Source organism: Nerophis ophidion, linkage group LG15 (genome assembly GCF_033978795.1).
Source record: "Nerophis ophidion isolate RoL-2023_Sa linkage group LG15, RoL_Noph_v1.0, whole genome shotgun sequence".
In the NCBI taxonomy this organism is placed as follows: Eukaryota; Metazoa; Chordata; class Actinopteri; order Syngnathiformes; family Syngnathidae; genus Nerophis; species Nerophis ophidion.
Window position 1 is genome coordinate 6,518,106 of NC_084625.1, and position 18,645 is coordinate 6,536,750.

At 41.5% G+C, this 18,645-nt stretch overlaps 1 protein-coding gene across 2 annotated transcripts in view; it reads right to left on the minus strand.

Annotated features, from left to right (window-relative positions):
• Positions 1-13,049, minus strand: part of LOC133569149 (vasoactive intestinal polypeptide receptor 2-like) — a 44,012-nt gene extending 30,963 nt beyond the window's left edge. The window contains exon 1 of one of the 2 annotated variants that reach the window (XM_061921326.1): positions 12,848-13,049. In XM_061921326.1, the coding sequence (XP_061777310.1) occupies positions 12,848-12,886 (39 nt within the window). In that variant the 5' untranslated portion in view covers positions 12,887-13,049. Of the gene's footprint in view, positions 1-1,461; positions 1,587-12,847 lie in introns of those variants that run through there. The other variant, XM_061921327.1, reaches the window with a different exon arrangement.
• Positions 13,050-18,645: the final 5,596 nt, after the last annotated feature.

The following is an 18,645-nucleotide window of genomic DNA, read 5'->3' on the forward strand; positions in this document are numbered from 1 at the left end:
GTTGGAATTGGGGGTTAAATCACCAAAAATTATTCCCGGGCGTGGCACCGCTGCTGCCCACTGCTCCCATTTTGACCCGTTTCACAAAATAAAACAACGGGAGCCACAAAACTCTTGAAATTCAAAATGAAATAACACTGCATTCAGAGTTTTTTTTTTTGCTTTGTGCTATGTATAAACCAGGGGTCTCAGACTCGCGGCACGCACCTTAATATGAAAATGTAACGTTAGTGCGGCCCGTGAGTTTTAAATGAATGCCGCTTGACGGCATCACACTTGCCAACCCTCCCAAACTTTCCGGAAAACTCCCGAATTTCAGACCAACTATTCTGGCGAATGTCTACTGATTTTAGCCCTAACAGCATTAATACGGGCGTGCTATGAAGGCGCTGCCTTTACCGCCCTCTACAACATGTACAAATATCTGGCACAGCCCGGCCACGAGTCATATGTGGCTTCCACAAACACACTAAGACGACTGCAACGCATACTTGGTCAACAGCCATACAGGTTACACTGAGAGTTGTGATATAAACAACTTTAACACTGTTACAAATATGCGCCACACTGCGAACCCACACAAAACAAGAATGACAAACACATTTCTGGAGAACAACCTCACTGTAACACAACAGAAAAAAATACCCAGAGTCCCATGCATCCCTAACTTTTCCGAGCTACATTATACACCTCCGCTAGCACAAAATCCCACCATACCCTTCGTGCGTCGGTTGAGGTGGGCTGGGTTGGGGGGGTGGAACCTGGAATACTTAGGGATGCATGGGATTCTGGGTGTTTGTTCTGTTGTGTTACAATGCGGATGGTCTCCCGAAATGTCTTTGTCATTCTTGTTTGGTGTGGTTTCACAGTGTGACGCATGTTAGTAAGAGTGTTAATGTTGTTTATATCACAACTCTCAGTGTAACCTGTATGGCTGTTGAGCAAGTATGCCTTGCAGTAACTTTTGTGTATTAGCAGAGGCTGCCTACTACATGTGACCGGCTGGCACGTAGATAACATTGTGTAAAAGCGGGCGCGACGACAAGCTTAAGAGGACTGTAAAGGTGTTGATATCAGGGCACGCCCTCAATATAATCGACTAGGTGAAAATATGAGAATGTTGGCCCCGGGTGATTTCTGGGAGAGGCATTAAACTCCGGAAGTCTCTCGGGATAATCGCGGGGGTCGGCAATTATGCATCTGAGCCAAATTACAGTGACCAAAGAGCCTCGGGTTGCCGACCCCTGCTACATGACATAAATACCCACATAAAGTATATAAAACCCTAATGGAGGTGTTTGGATGTTATTAAGGGGCTTTATTAGGCAGAATTGAAAAGCAACCATAGGCTCCATTATGAGCAGACTTTTGATCAAATGTATTTGATATTTAGAATGCAAAAAGAAAAATCCATGATGTCTTAAATAATGATTGTCAAAGTTAAAAAAAAAGTGCACTTACCCTTTAATAAACCTGCTTCATTATCTTCCATCTCATTCCTATTTTGTTCGGGACGGGAGTCCGAATTCTACATTTCCGTCACTGCCTTCTTAAACAAACTCCAGTTTCTTTTTTGTCTACCATCTACGCCTTGAAAATGATCTGTCCTTTTAATTAGTGAAACAAATATCCATCCATCATCTTCCGCTTATCCAAGGTCGGGTCGCGGGGGCAGCAGCCTAAGCAGGGAAGCCCAGACTTCCCTCTCTCCAGCCACTTCGTCTAGCTCTTCCCGGGGGATCCCGAGGCGTTCCCAGGCTAGCCGGGAGACATAGTCTTCCCAACGTGTCCTGGGTCTTCCCTGTGGCCTCCTACCAGTTGGAAGTGCCCTAAACACCTCCCCAGGGAGGCGTTCGGGTGCCCGAACCACCTCATCTGGCTCCTCTCCATGTGAAGGAGCAGCGGCTTTACTTTGAGTTCCTCCCGGATGGCAGTGCTTCTCACCCTATCTCTAAGGGGAGGAAACTCATTTGGGCCGCTTGTACCCGTGATCTTGTCCTTTCGGTCATGACCCGAAGCTCATGACCATAGGTCAGTGGTTCTCAACCTTTTTTCCAGTGATGTACCCCCTGTGAACATTTTTTTAATTCAAGTACCCCCTAATCAGAGCGAAGCATTTTTGGTTTTGAAAGAGATAAGTAAAATACAGCACTATGTCATCAGTTTCTGATTTATTAAATTGTATAACAGTTCAAAATATTGCTCATTTGTAGTAGTCTTTCTTGAACTATTTGGAAAAAAAGATATAAAAATAAGTAAAAACTTTTTGAAAAATAAACAAGTGATTCAATTATAAATAAAGATTTCTACACATAGAAGTAATCATCAACTCTTTGGGGATTGTAATAGAGATCCATCTGGATTCATCAACTTCATTTGAAACATTTCTTCACAAAAAAGAAATATTTAACATCATTATTCATGGAACATGTCCACAAAAAAATCTGTCAACACTGAATATTGCATTGTTGTATTTATTTTCACAGTTTATGAACTTGCATTCATATTTTGTTGAAGTATTATTCAATAAATATATCTATACATCTATTGTCTTGTTCTGTATATTGTACAGTATTTTGTATTTCTACAGTGTTTTGTATATTGTACAGGATTGCTCTTTTTTTTTATTGGATAGTAGTCTGTTTATTTCAATTGTTAGTTTTTTCTTTATTACCTCTTGTGATATTTATTTTACCCCATATTTGTTCCCACAACCGCACTTTAAATTGGAGTCTTTAATCTCGTTATATGCAAATATAATGACAATAAAGTCTATTCTATTCTATGAAGGATTTTTGAATTGTTGTTATTTTTAGAATATTTTTGAAAAATCTTACGTACTCCTTGGCATACCTTCAAGTACCCCCAGGGGTACGCGTACCCCCATTTGAGAACCACTGCCATAGGTGAGGATGGGAACGTAGATCGACCGGTAAATTGAGAGCTTTGCCTTCCGGCTCAGCTCCTTCTTCACCACAACGGATCGGTACAACGTCCGCATTACTGAAGACGCCGCACCGATCCGCCTGTCGATCTCACAATCCACTCTTCCCTCACTCGTGAACAAGACTCCTAGGTACTTGAACTCCTCCACTTGGGGCAGGGTCTCCTCCCCAACCCGGAGATGGCACTCCACCCTTTTACGGGTGAGAACCATGGACTCGGACTTGGAGGTGCTGATTCTCATTCCGGTCGTTTCACACTCGGCTGCGAACAGATCCAGTGAGAGCTGAAGATCCAAATAAACAGTCTCCATTATAATTTTTACTGTTTTTATTTAATGGCTTCTGCTTCCGGGTTGTATCCTGCGCTTTGAGAGTGGCACATGCGTAACCTGGTTTCCAATGGCATAGTCCAGGTGTGTTAGTTAGAGTTTCCAAAAAAACAACAACACACGATTGGATTAAGGCAGGGGTCTCAAAGTCAATTTACCTGGGGGCCACTGGATGCAGAGTCTGGGCTGCGATAAAATATTTCGTTAAAAAAATGTTGAATACTCCCCAGCATGTCTAGTTGTATGATGACGTTTCAGATTGTATTCATTGTGCGCCGCAACTTTCTCTGCCCCTCAGGGTATCTGCAGGTTTCAGCAAGTCAAATTTAAGACTTTTTAAGACCTTTTTAATGCCACCTTGAATGAAATTTAAGACCGAAAAAAAAAAAAAAAATCTATAAATATAAGCGATGAGCAGCTAAATGAGCACTTAGCGTTTAACAATCTATGTGAAACCTTTCAATCCGGTTTCAGGGCAAATCACTCGACTGAGACAGCCCTCGCAAAACTGACTAATGATCTATTGCTAACGATGGACTCTGATGCGTCATCTATGTTGCTGCTCCTCGATCTTAGCGCTGCTTTCGATACCGTCGATCATAATATTTTATTAGAGCGTATCAAAATACGAATTGGTATGTCAGACTCAGCCCTGTCATGGTTTAACTCTTATCTTACTGATAGGATGCAGTGCGTCTCCTATAACAGTGTGACCTCGGACTATGTTAAGGTAACGTGTGGAGTTCCCCAGGGTTCGGTCCTTGGCCCTGCACTCTTCAGCATCTACATGCTGCCGCTAGGTGACGTCATACGCAAATACGGTATTAGCTTTCACTGTTATGCTGATGACACCCAACTCTACATGCCCCTAAAGCTGACCAACACGCCGGACTGTAGTCAGTTGGAAGCGTGTCTTAATGAAATTAAACAATGGATGTCCGCTAACTTTTTGCAACTTAATGCCAAAAAAACGGAAATGCTGATTATCGGTCCTGCTAGACACCGACCTTTATTTAATAATACAACTTTAACATTTGACAACCAAATAATAAAACAAGGTGACTCTGTAAAAAATCTGGGTATTATCTTCGACCCAACTCTCTCCTTTGAGTCACACATTAAAAGAGTTACTAAAACGGCCTTCTTTCAGCTCCGTAATATCGCTAAAATTCGCTCCATTTTGTCCACTAAAGACGCCGAGATCATTATCCATGCGTTTGTTACGTCTCGTCTCGATTACTGTAACGTATTATTTTCGGGTCTCCCCATGCCTAGCATTAAAAGATTACAGTTGGTACAAAATGCGGCTGCTAGACTTTTGACAAGAACAAGAAAGTTTGATCACATTACGCCTGTACTGGCTCACCTGCAATGGCTTCCTGTGCACTTAAGATGTGACTTTAAGGTTTTACTACTTACGTATAAAATACTACACGGTCTAGCTCCAGCCTATCTTGCCGATTGTATTGTACCGTATGTCCCGGCAAGAAATCTGCGTTCAAAAGACTCCGGCTTATTAGTGATTCCTAGAGCTCAAAAAAAGTCTGCGGGCTATAGAGCGTTTTCCGTTCGGGCTCCAGTACTCTGGAATGCCCTCCCGGTAACAGTTCGAGATGCTACCTCAGTAGAAGCATTTAAGTCTCATCTTAAAACTCATCTGTATACTCTAGCCTTTAAATAGACCTCCTTTTTTAGACCAGTTGATCTGCCGCTTCTTTTCTTTCTCCTATGTCCCCCCCTCCCTTGTGGAGGGGGTCCGGTCCGATGACCATGGATGAAGTACTGACTGTCCAGAGTCGAGACCCAGGATGGACCGCTCGTCGGGACCCAGGATGGACCGCTCGCCTGTATCGGTTGGGGACATCTCTACGCTGCTGATCCGCTTGAGATGGTTTCCTGTGGACGGGACTCTCACTGCTGTCTTGGAGCCACTATGGATTGAACTTTCACAGTATCATGTTAGACCCGCTCGACATCCATTGCTTTCGGTCCCCTAGAGGGGGGGGGTTGCCCACATCTGAGGTCCTCTCCAAGGTTTCTCATAGTCAGCATTGTCACTGGCGTCCCACTGAATGTGAATTCTCCCTGCCCAGTGGGTGTGAGTTTTCCTTGCCCTTTTGTGGGTTCTTCCGAGGATGTTGTAGTCGTAATGATTTGTGCAGTCCTTTGAGACATTTGTGATTTGGGGCTATATAAATAAACATTGATTGATTGATTGATTGATTGGGGATCCCACTGTACTACAACCTCAATGACAATCAGTCAAGTTTACTTTTTGTATGTTTATTAATAAACAAACTGATAAGCACCACTCTGCCAAACAGCTTATCAAAAATCTTGAGGGATCCAAAAACTTTGACATCCAAAACAAACAAACCAACGCCAGTAAAAACATAACAACCGAGGTGAAGGTAAAAATAAATAACATTTCATTAACACATACCGAGACCCGTTGACTTGGTCGAAGAGCAGGTTTTGGATGTGAGGTGCTAATCCTTGTCTCGTAATATATGCTGTTTTATCCTTTCCGCAGGAAAATGTATTAGCAACCGGAGAATCAGGAAACATCACACGAAAAAGATCGCCAATCCCGTCATTTGAGGTGTAGGATCGATGTTTCACCACAGTGTGCAAAATCCATAACACCTCAGATTTGAGTGTTGCTGTACCGCCGAAGATTAGTGTCAGGTCAGTGCTGCTAGCGGCAGTTGTTGCTAGCTGGGGGTGCGTTGGCGCTGGACCCACGCAGAACTGAGAGTTGCCCGGTGTTTGTTTTTGGCTAATTCCCATGGTGCCAAGTTTGAAATCCCTCTTACAAAGTATGCACCTGGCCTCCTCGGGTTTGGCATCAGGCTTAAGCCAGCTTTTAAACCGGCTGTCCTCCAGCCAACGCTCGCAAAACTTGCATTTCCCCATGCTGACTGAAAGGCGGGACGCGAGGAAGAAAGGAAGGAGTCTGCGTGCGACCCGACTATGCACGCGACTGACACTGAAATCACTCACTTTTACTCAAAGACGTGCCCCGAAAAAAAAACAAAAAAAACTGGCCCGACAATGTAATACCATAGAGTACTGAATTTAAGACCATCTTAGGAATTTCTAATAAATGTAATACTTTTTAAGGCCTTAATTTTAGACACATGCATTTAAGACTTTTTAAGGATCCGTGGATACCCTGGCCCCTGTGCTCAACAAAGAAATATTGCATCTCTCACTTTTCCTGGAATTGTCTTTGCTCATCACTAACCTTTCTCTTCACTGCAGGCCTTGAAAAAGACATGTTTGGGGTTGTGGAATATATTTGTATTTAGCCGACGCACGGAGAATAATGCTGTTTCCGCTTTTCCTCCCTACAGCAACACGGCGGTCTGCGGGTAATAGCCGGAAAAAGTACCGGGATAGCGAGCGCAAAAAAGTTATAGAAATATCTGTAGTGTTCATCGTGTGAGGCAATGCAAATTAAACAATAAAAAAACAAATAACGGTTTGAATCGGTCCAGGTTATCGGGGACTCCTATCACTGACGGACAGGTGGTGCAGCCGGGCACGTAAGAAAACCCCCGTCTCAATGGCAATGTTTCTGTCGCTTTCATCATTTGCTGCTTTTCCACTAACGCAAGGGTAGGCAACCCAGAATGTTGAAAGAGCCATTTAGGACCCAAATAACACAACGCTGTCAAGCGGCATTCATATATATATATATATATATATATATATATATATATATATATATATATATTTTTTTTTTTTATTTATTTATTTATTTATTTATTTTTTCCTTTTTTTTCCAAGATGGCGCTGCTGTAGTGGCTACTGTTGGCAGGAGCTCTGTGCTCTTGTGTCATCCTTTTGTGTTTCCCTCTTGTTTTCATGTGTTATTATATTTTCCTGCCTTTTGGTCCAGGACCCTTTGGGACTGTGTGACAAGGGGTGGCACTTTTGTGACCTCTGTGGTGCTTTTTCTGTGGACTTCTGGATCTGCCTCCTGGGAGCCTTTTGGCCATGGAGACCAGCTGCTGGGTGTCTGCCACACCGGAGTCTGTTTGGAGAGACTGGAGGAGATGCGGATGAGGGGACAGGGCTGCGGAGCTGGCACTGAGCGCTGGGAAGGAGAGGCTTCGCGGTGTCTTGGCTGGGTGAGCAGGAGTCGGACACCTCAGTCACCTTGGACGTATTCTCGCTCATCCATTCGGACTGGACACTGGCCGAGAGTGGAGTCCGCTGTCTTGGTTGCTTTGTTGGGTCTGCTCCTGTCTCTGGCCATGCTCCCTCCACTCCAGCGGACAATGGCGTGGAACACCACAGAGGCCACCACAGTGTATATGTTTCTTTTACTTTTTATTCATAGCTGTATGTAGAAGTGTCTGGTTGCATCAGCTGCTTTAATGTCTTTAATGTCCTCTGTGTTCTTTGATGTTTGATGTTTCCCTCTTACACACATGGAAGAGGGATGTGTACTATGGCTATGAGTTGTTGTTTTTCCCTTGGCCTCAGTCTGCACCCCCTCTCCAGGACCCAGGCTAAGACCGATTTTTATATTTAATTTTAATCTTCTATTTTTTTCTCCCATCCCCCCTTTTTTACCTGTATCTCATCATTTTTGTAAGGGGCGCTGGAAGTCGGCAGACCCGTCAGCGATCCTGTTCTGTCTCCCTGTAATGTTTGTCTGATCTTATATGGGATTTTGCTGAAAATTTAAATTTTCATGAAGGAACTCTCCTGACGGAATAAATAAAGTACTATCTATCTATCTATAGAACTCGTGGGCCGCACTAACATTAAACTTACATACTAAGGTGGGGGCCGCAAAATAAAAGTCTTGCGGGCCGCAAATGTCCCGCGGGCTGCGTGTCTGACACCCCTGCATTAAGGTGTTTCCCTGGGTTGTAGGAGGGTCATTTAGAGCCAAAATATTTGAAAGTAATTTAGTGCATGGACGCATGCTAACTCAGCAGGTGAGACTAGTATGACACTTGAGAAAAAGTAGGTCCTTGTAAGAATAATTCCTTGAGATGAGACGATATCTTAACAACAATGACACAGATGAGACAATGATACGCTCGTTACAAAATAACTTTCCTTGAGACGTTAAAGTACTTGGAATTAGGGCTGGGCGTATCGATACTTGGTGAGTATTGGTATCGTATCGATACTGGCGTGCTGTATCGATACTTCACCAAATTAAGCGAATCACTCCGATTTAAAAAAAAATGTGAGTGCAGCGCTCCTCACCACTCCTCCCTAATGATGGGCCGCGAACGAGATTTAAAAACACTTTAAAAATTCATCTTCAACCCAAAATAAAATAAAATAAATACAATTAACATGACGCTTGGTGCGTTCGCGCACACACATCAGTATAATTCGCTCTGAGGTTCACTTGGACACACACACACACACGCGTGCGTTTCCAGTGCGACTTAATAACTTGGTTGTAAACTGTAAAGTATTTTATTGCACTAAAACAGGGGCGCTCACACTTTTTCTGCAGGCGAGCTACTTTTCAATTGACCAAGTTGAGGAGATCTACCTCATTCCTATTTATAATTTATATTTATTTATTTATGAAAGAGACATTTGTTAACAAGTTAATGGTGTTTAATGATAATACAAGCATGTTTAACACACATAGATTCCTTTCTTTCATGAAGACAAGAATATAAGTTGGTGTATTACCTGATTCTGATGACTTGCATTGATTGGAATCAGACAGTGGTGCTGATAACGCCCACATTTTCAAATGGAGGAGAAAAAAAAAGTCCTCCTTTCTGTCCAATACCACATGAAAGTGGTTGGATTTGACATCTCATTTGTCCAACTTGCATACTCCTTTTTAAACACTTTGTTATGAGAGTAGCATATGTGTGTGGCCCTTTAATGTCTGGCAGCAGGTGAGTGACGTCAGTGACTGTGCGGGTGGGCAAGCAAGTGAGAAAGCGGTCGCTGAGGGCGGGGGAGAAATACATTGGCATCAAACTCCGTAGCTTGCAAGCTTGTGCACGCTAGCTTTCTGAGACTCTTATTTTGTTAGCACAGACAGGATGAAACAGGTCTTTTATGGTGAAGACAGGAACTGTGCAGTCGGTCTTTAGAGTTTTGACAGTAGGTACGGAGTCTCTAGAAATAAAATGTGTTTCTCTGCGTCCGCCCTGTTAGTGATTTTTTTCTTAAAAACGGCGTGGCGCAGTGGCAGAGTTGCCGTGCGCAACCCGAGGGTCACTGGTTCAAATCCCACCTAGAACCAACCTCGTCACGTCCGTTGTGTCCTGAGCAAGACACTTCACCCTTGCTCCTGATGGGTGCTGGTTGGCGCCTTGCATGGCAGCTCCCTCCATCAGTGTGTGAATGTGTGTGTGAATGGGTAAATGTGGAAGTAGTGTCAAAGCGCTTTGAGTACCTTGAAGGTAGAAAAGCGCTATACAAGTACAACCCATTTATTTATTTATTTAAATATGAGCTCGCAGCAGCCAGCGTCATCTCACAAGATCATCGGGTGCCGAGAATGTCAAACAACTGACGAAAGTGAAGTCTTGGTATGATTGATGATTGCTCATTTTTATGTCTATTTTTTAATGCCTGGCTTGAGATCGACTGACACACCCTCCCAGATCGACCAGTCGATCGCGATCGACGTAATGCCCACCCCTGCTGTAAAGTATTTTATTGCACTAAAATAACGATAAGAATTTCTCAGGTCTTTTGTTTTGTGATCATTTTTACAACTGTTTAATAACTAGTGTTTTCTTTTTTTACTTAAGTTCTTGTGTGTTGTGAGGCAACTAGCCAAGTTCAGTATTGTGTTTTCACCTTTTTTGCACTATTTACTTTATTGTAATGATATTATTGCTTTTTTAATTTAAATTTCTCAGTTCTTTTGTTTTGGGTTCATTTTTACAACTGTTTAATAACTGGTGTTTTCTTAATTTACTTAAGTTTTTATGTGTTGTGAGGCGACTAGCCAAGTTCAGTATTGTGTTTTCACCTAATTTGCACTATTTACTTTATTGTAATTGATATTATTACTTTTTTATTTGAATTTCTCAGTTCTTTTGTTTTGTGTTCATGTTTACAACTTTGTTCAATAACTAGAGTTTAGTTATTCACCTTAAGTGTTTGTGTGTTTTGATGCTACAAGCCAGGTTCAGTAGTTGTTTGCACCTTATTTGCATTACTTTATTGCTATTGATATTACTTTTGTAATAAATATTTTATATTTTGACTTAAATCGTTGTCCTGTGTAGTATTATTATCATAATCAATTAATGAAGGCAAAAGTACAAATTTGCTTTTCAAAAGTATCGATACCCCGAAGTCCCCACTCCCCTGTAGAATGACGACATTTCCGGTATCAGTATGGGCGATACTGGCCTGTATCGGATCGGTATCGATACCCAAATTTGCGATATTGCCCACCCCTACTTGGAATGAAGAAGATGAGAAAAGGCAGTAAAGTTACTTCAAAATACATGAATATTAAATGTTACTACATGACATAAATACCCACATAATGTATATAAAACCCTAATAGAGGTGTTTGGATGTTATTAAGGGGCTTTATTAGGCGAAACTTTAAAGCACCCATAGATTCCATTGTAAGCAGAATTTTGACCAAATGTATTTAATATTTAGAATGCATCCGTCGTCACGTTTTTCATAATAATTGTGAACAATTGTGACAGTTAAAAAAGTGCACTTACCCTTTAATAAACCTGCTTCATTATCTTCCATCTCATTCCTATTTCGTTCGGGACGGGAGTCCGAATTCCACATTTTCTTCGCTGCCTTCTTAAACAAACTCCAGTTTCTTTTTATCTACCGTCTACGCACTTGAAAATGTTCTGTTCTTGTAATTAATGAAACAAATAAACAATCTCCATTACAATTGTTACTGTTTGTATTGATTGCTTTCTGCTTCCGGGTTGTAGCCCGCGCTTTGAGTGGCGCATGCGTGATACGAGAGACCTGGTTTCCAACGGCATAGTCCAGGTGTGTTAGTCAGAGTTTAAAAAATAGCAAAAAAACAATCGGATTAAGGCAAGGGTCAGCAAACTTTTTGAAAGCAAGAGCTACTTCTTGGGTACTGATTAATGCGAAGGGCTACCAGTTTGATACACACTTAAATAAATTGCCAGAAATAGTCAATTTGCTCAATTTACCTATAAAATAAATCTATATATATAAAAAATGGGTATTTCTGTCTGTCATTCCGTCATACATTTTTTTCTTTTTACGGAAGTTTTTTTTTTACAGAATAAATGATGAAAAAACACTTAATTGAACGGTTAAAAAGAGGAGAAAACACAAAAAATAAATGAAAATGAAATTTTGAAACATAGTTTATCTTCAATTTTGACTCTTTAAAATTCAAAATTCAACCAAAAAAATAAAGAGAAAAACTGGCTAATTCGAATCTTTTTGAAATAATTTAAAAAAAGAATTTATCACAAACATCATTGGTATTTTTTCCTGCTTAAGATTAATTTTAGAATTTTGATGACATGTTTTAAATAGGTTAAAATCCAATCTGCATTTTGTTAGAATATATAACAAATTGGACCAAGCTATATTTCTAACAAAGACAAATCATTATTTCTTCAAGATTTTCCAGAACAAAAATGATAAAAGTAATTCAAAAGACTTTGAAATAAGATTTAAATTTGATTCTATAGATTTTCTAGATTTGCCAGAATATTTTTTGGGAATTTTAATCATAAATTTGAAGACATATTTCACAAATATTCTTCGTCGAAAAAACAGAAGCTAAAATGAAGAATTAAATTAAAATGTATTTATTATTCTTTACAATAAATAAATAAAAAATAATACTTGAACATCGATTTAAATTGTCAGGAATGAAGAGGAAGGAATTTAAAAGGTAAAAAGGTATTTGTGTTTAAAAATCCTAAAATCATTTTTCAGGTTGTATTTTTTCTGTAAAATTGTCTTTCTGAAAGTTATAAGAAGCAAAGTAAAAAAATTAATGAATTTATGTAAACAAGTGAAGACCAAGTCTTTAAAATATTTTCTTGGATTTTCAAATTCTATTTGAGTTTTGTCTCTCTTAGAATTAAAAATGTCCAGCAAAGCGAGACCAGCTTGCTAGTAAATAAATAAAATTTAAAAAATAGAGGCGGCTCACTGGTAAGTGCTGCTATTTGAGCTATTTTTAGAACAGGCCAGCAGGCGACTCATCTGGTCCTTACGGGCGACCTGGTGCCCGCGTTGGTGACCCCTGCTCTAAGGTGTTTCCGTGGGTTGTGGGAGGCTCATTTAGAGCCAAAATATTTTAAAAATCGAAGTAATTTAGTGCATGGACGCATGCTAACTCAGCAGGTGAGACTAGTAATGACACTTATGAGGAAAAAGTAGGTCCTCGTAAAAATAATATGATGTTTTAACAGGTGGGATCAATGACACTAATGAGATTTTTTTCCACACACATGAGAAAAACTTCAAAAACAGTGAGAGACATGTGTAATTCAGCATGAGAAGAAAAGTATTGGGGAAAGATGATGAGAAAGTGACGTCATCATGAAATGAGAAGGTGAGGACTTAGATGAGACAAAGACTGACCTCATGCAGGATGAAGGCGAGCAGCAGGAACTTCCTCATCTTCTCCTCCAAACTGATGGTTTCTTCTGCGTCTCATGCATGGATAGTCAAGTGCTTTCTCATGTTTTTTGTTTTTTTAAAGTAACTTTCCCATGAATGTTCACTCCGGAGTCGCGCAAAGGTGTGCCGCTCCCAAGACTGACTCCCTCAGGTCCACTACTGATGCGCGTCCCCGTCGCAGGAGCGTGTGGAGCGCGCACCCCGCCTCCAGACACGGCAGCACAGCGACCTCTGGCGGACGAAGCAGGGAGTGCCGACTTTAAAGGCCTACTGAATAGCGACCACGCAGTCTGATAGTTTATATATCAATGATGAAATATTTACATTGCAACACATTCCAATATGGCCTTTTTAGTTTACTAAATTACAATTTTAAATGTCCTGCGAGTTTATTGTTGAAAACGTCACGGAATGATGACTCGTCCGATTGACGTTTCGGGTTGTAGCGGACTTTTTTTTCCCAGCCCGATCCAAGCTATAAGTAGTCTGCTTTAATCGCATAATTACACAGTATTCTGGACATCTGTGTTGCTGAATATTTTGCAATTTGTTCAATTAATAATGGAGACGTCAAAGAAGAATACTGTTGGTGGAAAGCAGTGGATTGCAGCTGCCTTTAGCAACCGAAACACAGCCGGTGTTTCTTTGTTTGTTGTGAAGCTTTAGCGAACATGTTTCTCTACCACATGTCAACCAGCAAGTTTTTTGATGAGAAAATTGTGATATTAAGTCGGCTTGAGCGGAGTTAGCGTCCTCCTGCAGCAGCTGTGATCTTGTCTCCTCCATTGGCTTCTCTCAGAGACACTGGCGGTCACCGCAGCCCTCCGACTTTCAGGTATGACTTTATAATCTCACTAAAACACTATTAACACAATAAGCAGATAAGGGATTTTCCAGAATTATCCTAGTAAATGTGTCTAATAACATCCGAATCGCTCCCACTGCCGTCGCCTTTTTTTTTTTCCTAGTCCTTCACTCTCACTTTCTTCATCCACAAATCTTTCATCCTCGCTCAAATTAATGAGGAAATCGTCTCTTTCTCGGTCCGAAGCGCTCTTGCTGCTGGAGGCTCACATTATAAACATGTTTCTCTACCACATGTCAACCAGCAAGTTTTTGGATGAGAAAATTGTGATATTAAGTCGGGTTGAGCGGAGTTAGCGTCCTGCAGCAGCTGTTATCTTGGGTCCTCCATTGGCTTAATTCTCTCAGAGACACTGGCGGTCACCGCACCCCTCCGACTTTCAGGTATGACTTTATAATCTCACTAAAACACTATTGAAGTGAAGTGAATTATATTTATATAGCGCTTTTTCTCTAGTGACTCAAAGCACATTACATAGTGAAACCCAATATCCAAGTTACATTCAAATTAACACAATAAGCAGATAAGGGATTTTCCAGAATTATCCTAGTAAATGTGTGTAATAACATCCGAATCGCTCCCACTGTCGTCCCCCCTTTTTTTTTTCTTCCTAGTCCTTCACTCTCACTTTCCTCATCCACGAATCTTTCATCCTCGCTCAAATTAATGAGGAAATCGTCTCTTTCTCGGTCCGAAGCGCTCTTGCTGCTGGAGGCTCACATTATAAACATGTTTCTCTACCACATGTCAACCAGTACGTTTTTGGATGAGAACATTGTGATATTAAGTCGGCTTGAGCGGAGTTAGCGTCCTCCTGCAGCAGCTGTCACCCTGGCTCCTCCATTTGCTTAATTCTCTCAGAGACACTGGTGGTCACCGCAGCCCTCCGACCTTCAGGTATGACTTTATAATCTCACTAAAACACTATTAACACGATAAGCAGATAAGGGGGTTTCCAGAATTGTCCTAGTAAATGTGTGTAATAACATCCGAATCGCTCCCACTACGGTCGCCTTTTTTTTTTTTTCCTAGTCCTTCACTCTCACTTTCCTCATCCACAAATCTTTCATCCTCGCTCAAATTAATGAGGAAATCGTCTCTTTCTCGGTCCGAAGCGCTCTTGCTGCTGGAGGCTCACATTATAAACATGTTTCTCTACCACATGTCAACCAGCAAGTTTTTGGATGAGAAAATTGTGATATTAAGTCGGCTTGAGCGGGGTTAGCGTCCTCCTGCAGCAGCTGTCACCCTGGCTCCTCCATTGGCTTAATTCTCTCAGAGACACTGGTGGTCACCGCAGCCCTCCGACCTTCAGGTATGACTTTATAATCTCACTAAAACACTAAACACAATAAGCAGAAAAGGGATTTTCCAGAATTATCCTAGTAAATGTGTGTAATAACATCCGAATCGCTCCCACTACGGTCGCCTTTTTTTTTTTCCTAGTCCTTCACTCTCACTTTCCTCATCCACGAATCTTTCATCCTCGCTCAAATTAATGAGGAAATCGTCTCTTTCTCGGTCCGAAGCGCTCTTGCTGCTGGAGGCTCACATTATAAACATGTTTCTCTACCACATGTCAACCAGTACGTTTTTGGATGAGAACATTGTGATATTAAGTCGGCTTGAGCGGAGTTAGCGTCCTCCTGCAGCAGCTGTCACCCTGGCTCCTCCATTTGCTTAATTCTCTCAGAGACACTGGTGGTCACCGCAGCCCTCCGACCTTCAGGTATGACTTTATAATCTCACTAAAACACTATTAACACGATAAGCAGATAAGGGGGTTTCCAGAATTATCCTAGTAAATGTGTGTAATAACATCCGAATCGCTCCCACTACGGTCGCCTTTTTTTTTTTTTCCTAGTCCTTCACTCTCACTTTCCTCATCCACAAATCTTTCATCCTCGCTCAAATTAATGAGGAAATCGTCTCTTTCTCGGTCCGAAGCGCTCTTGCTGCTGGAGGCTCACATTATAAACATGTTTCTCTACCACATGTCAACCAGCAAGTTTTTGGATGAGAAAATTGTGATATTAAGTCGGCTTGAGCGGAGTTAGCGTCCTCCTGCAGCAGCTGTCACCCTGGCTCCTCCATTGGCTTAATTCTCTCAGAGACACTGGCGGTCACCGCAGCCCTCCAACCTTCAGGTATGACTTTATAATCTCACCAAAACACTATTAACACAATAAGCAGATAAGGGATTTTCCAGAATTATCCTAGTAAATGTGTCTAATAACATCCGAATCGCTCCCACTACGGTCGTCTTTTTTTTTTTTTCCTAGTCCTTCACTCTCACTTTCCTCATCCACAAATCTATCATCCTCGCTCAAATTAATGAGGAAATCGTCTCATTCTCGGTCCGAAGCGCTCTTGCTGCTGGAGGCTCACATTATAAACATGTTTCTCTACCACATGACAACCAGCAAGTTTTTGGATGAGAAAATTGTGATATTAAGTCGGCTTGAGCGGAGTTAGCGTCGTCCTTCAGCAGCTGTGATCTTGTCTCCTCCATTGGCTTCTCTCAGAGACACTGGCGGTCACCGCAGCCCTCCGACTTTCAGGTATGACTTTATAATCTCACTAAAACACTAAACACAATAAGCAGATAAGGGATTTTCCAGAATTATCCTAGTAAATGTGTGTAATAACATCCGAATCGCTCCCACTGCCGTCGCCTTTTTTTTCTTCTAGTCCTTCACTCTCACTTTCCTCATCCACGAATATTTCATCCTCGCTCAAATTAATGAGGAAATCGTCTCTTTCTCGGTCCGAAGCGCTCTTGCTGCTGGAGGCTCACATTATAAACATGTTTCTCTACCACATGTCAACCAGCAAGTTTTTGGATGAGAACATTGTGATATTAAGTCGGCTTGAGCGGAGTTAGCGTCCTCCTGCAGCAGCTGTCATCTTGGCTCCTCCATTGGCTTCTCTCAGAGACACTGGCGGTCACCGCAGCCCTCCGACTTTCAGGTATGACTTTATAATCTCACTAAAACACTATTGAAGTGAAGTGAATTATATTTATATAGCGCTTTTTCTCTAGTGACTCAAAGCGCATTACATAGTGAAACCCAATATCTAAGTTACATTCAAATTAACACAATAAGCAGATAAGGGATTTTCCAGAATTATCCTAATAAATGTGTGTAATAACATCCGAATCGCTCCCACTACGGTCGTCTTTTTTTTTTTCCGAGTCCTTCACTCTCACTTTCCTCATCCACAAATCTTTCATCCTCGCTCAAATTAATGAGGAAATCGTCTCTTTCTCGGTCCGAATCGCTCTTGCTGCTGGAGGCTCACATTATAAACATGTTTCTCTACCACATGTCAACCAGCAAGTTTTTGGATGAGAAAATTGTGATATTAAGTCGGGTTGAGCGGAGTTAGCGTCCTGCAGCAGCTGTTATCTTGGCTCCTCCATTGGCTTAATTCTCTCAGAGACACTGGCGGTCACCGCACCCCTCCGACTTTCAGGTATGACTTTATAATCTCACTAAAACACTATTGAAGTGAAGTGAATTATATTTATATAGCGCTTTTTCTCTAGTGACTCAAAGCACATTACATAGTGAAACCCAATATCTAAGTTACATTCAAATTAACACAATAAGCAGATAAGGGATTTTCCAGAATTATCCTAGTAAATGTGTGTAATAACATCCGAATCGCTCCCACTGTCGTCCCCCCTTTTTTTTTTCTTCCTAGTCCTTCACTCTCACTTTCCTCATCCACAAATCTTTCATCCTCGCTCAAATTAATGAGGAAATCGTCTCTTTCTCGGTCCGAAGCGCTCTTGCTGCTGGAGGCTCACATTATAAACATGTTTCTCTACCACATGTCAAACAGCAAGTTTTTGGATGAGAAAATTGTGATATTAAGTCGGCTTGAGCGGAGTTAGCGTCCTCCTGCAGCAGCTGTCATCTTGGCTCCTCCATTGGCTTAATTCTCTCAGAAACACTGGCGGTCACCGCAGCCCTCCGACTTTCAGGTATGACTTTATAATCTCACTAAAACACTATTAACACAATAAGCAGATAAGGGATTTTCCAGAATTATCCTAGTAAATGTGTGTAATAACATCCGAATCGCTCCCACTGCCGTCGCCTTTTTTTTCTTCTAGTCCTTCACTCTCACTTTCCTCATCCACGAATCTTTCATCCTCGCTCAAATGAATGAGGAAATCGTCTCTTTCTCGGTCCGAAGCGCTCTTGCTGCTGGAGGCTCACATTATAAACATGTTTCTCTACCACATGTCAACCAGTAAGTTTTTGGATGAGAAAATTGTGATATTAAGTCGGCTTGAGCGGAGTTAGCGTCCTCCTGCAACAGCTGTCACCCTGGCTCCTCCATTGGCTTAATTCTCTCAGAGACACTGGAGGTCACCGCAGCCCTCCGACTTTCAGGTATGACTTTATAATCTCACTAAAACACTATTAACACAATAAGCAGATAAGGGATTTTCCAGAATTATCCTAGTAAATGTGTGTAATAACATCCGAATCGCTCCCACTACGGTCGTCTTTTTTTTTTTTCCTAGTCCTTCACTCTCACTTTCCTCATCCACAAATCTATCATTCTCGCTCAAATTAATGAGGAAATCGTCTCTTTCTCGGTCCGAAGCGCTCTTGCTGCTGGAGGCTCACATTATAAACATGTTTCTCTACCACATGTCAACCAGCAAGTTTTTGGATGAGAAAATTGTGATATTAAGTCGGCTTGAGCGGAGTTAGCGTCCTCCTGCAGCAGCTGTGATCTTGTCTCCTCCATTGGCTTCTCTAAGAGACACTGGCGGTCACCAAACCCCTCCGACTTTCAGGTATGACTTTATAATCTCCCTAAAACACTATTAACACAATAAGCAGATAAGGGGGTTTCCAGAATTATCCTAGTA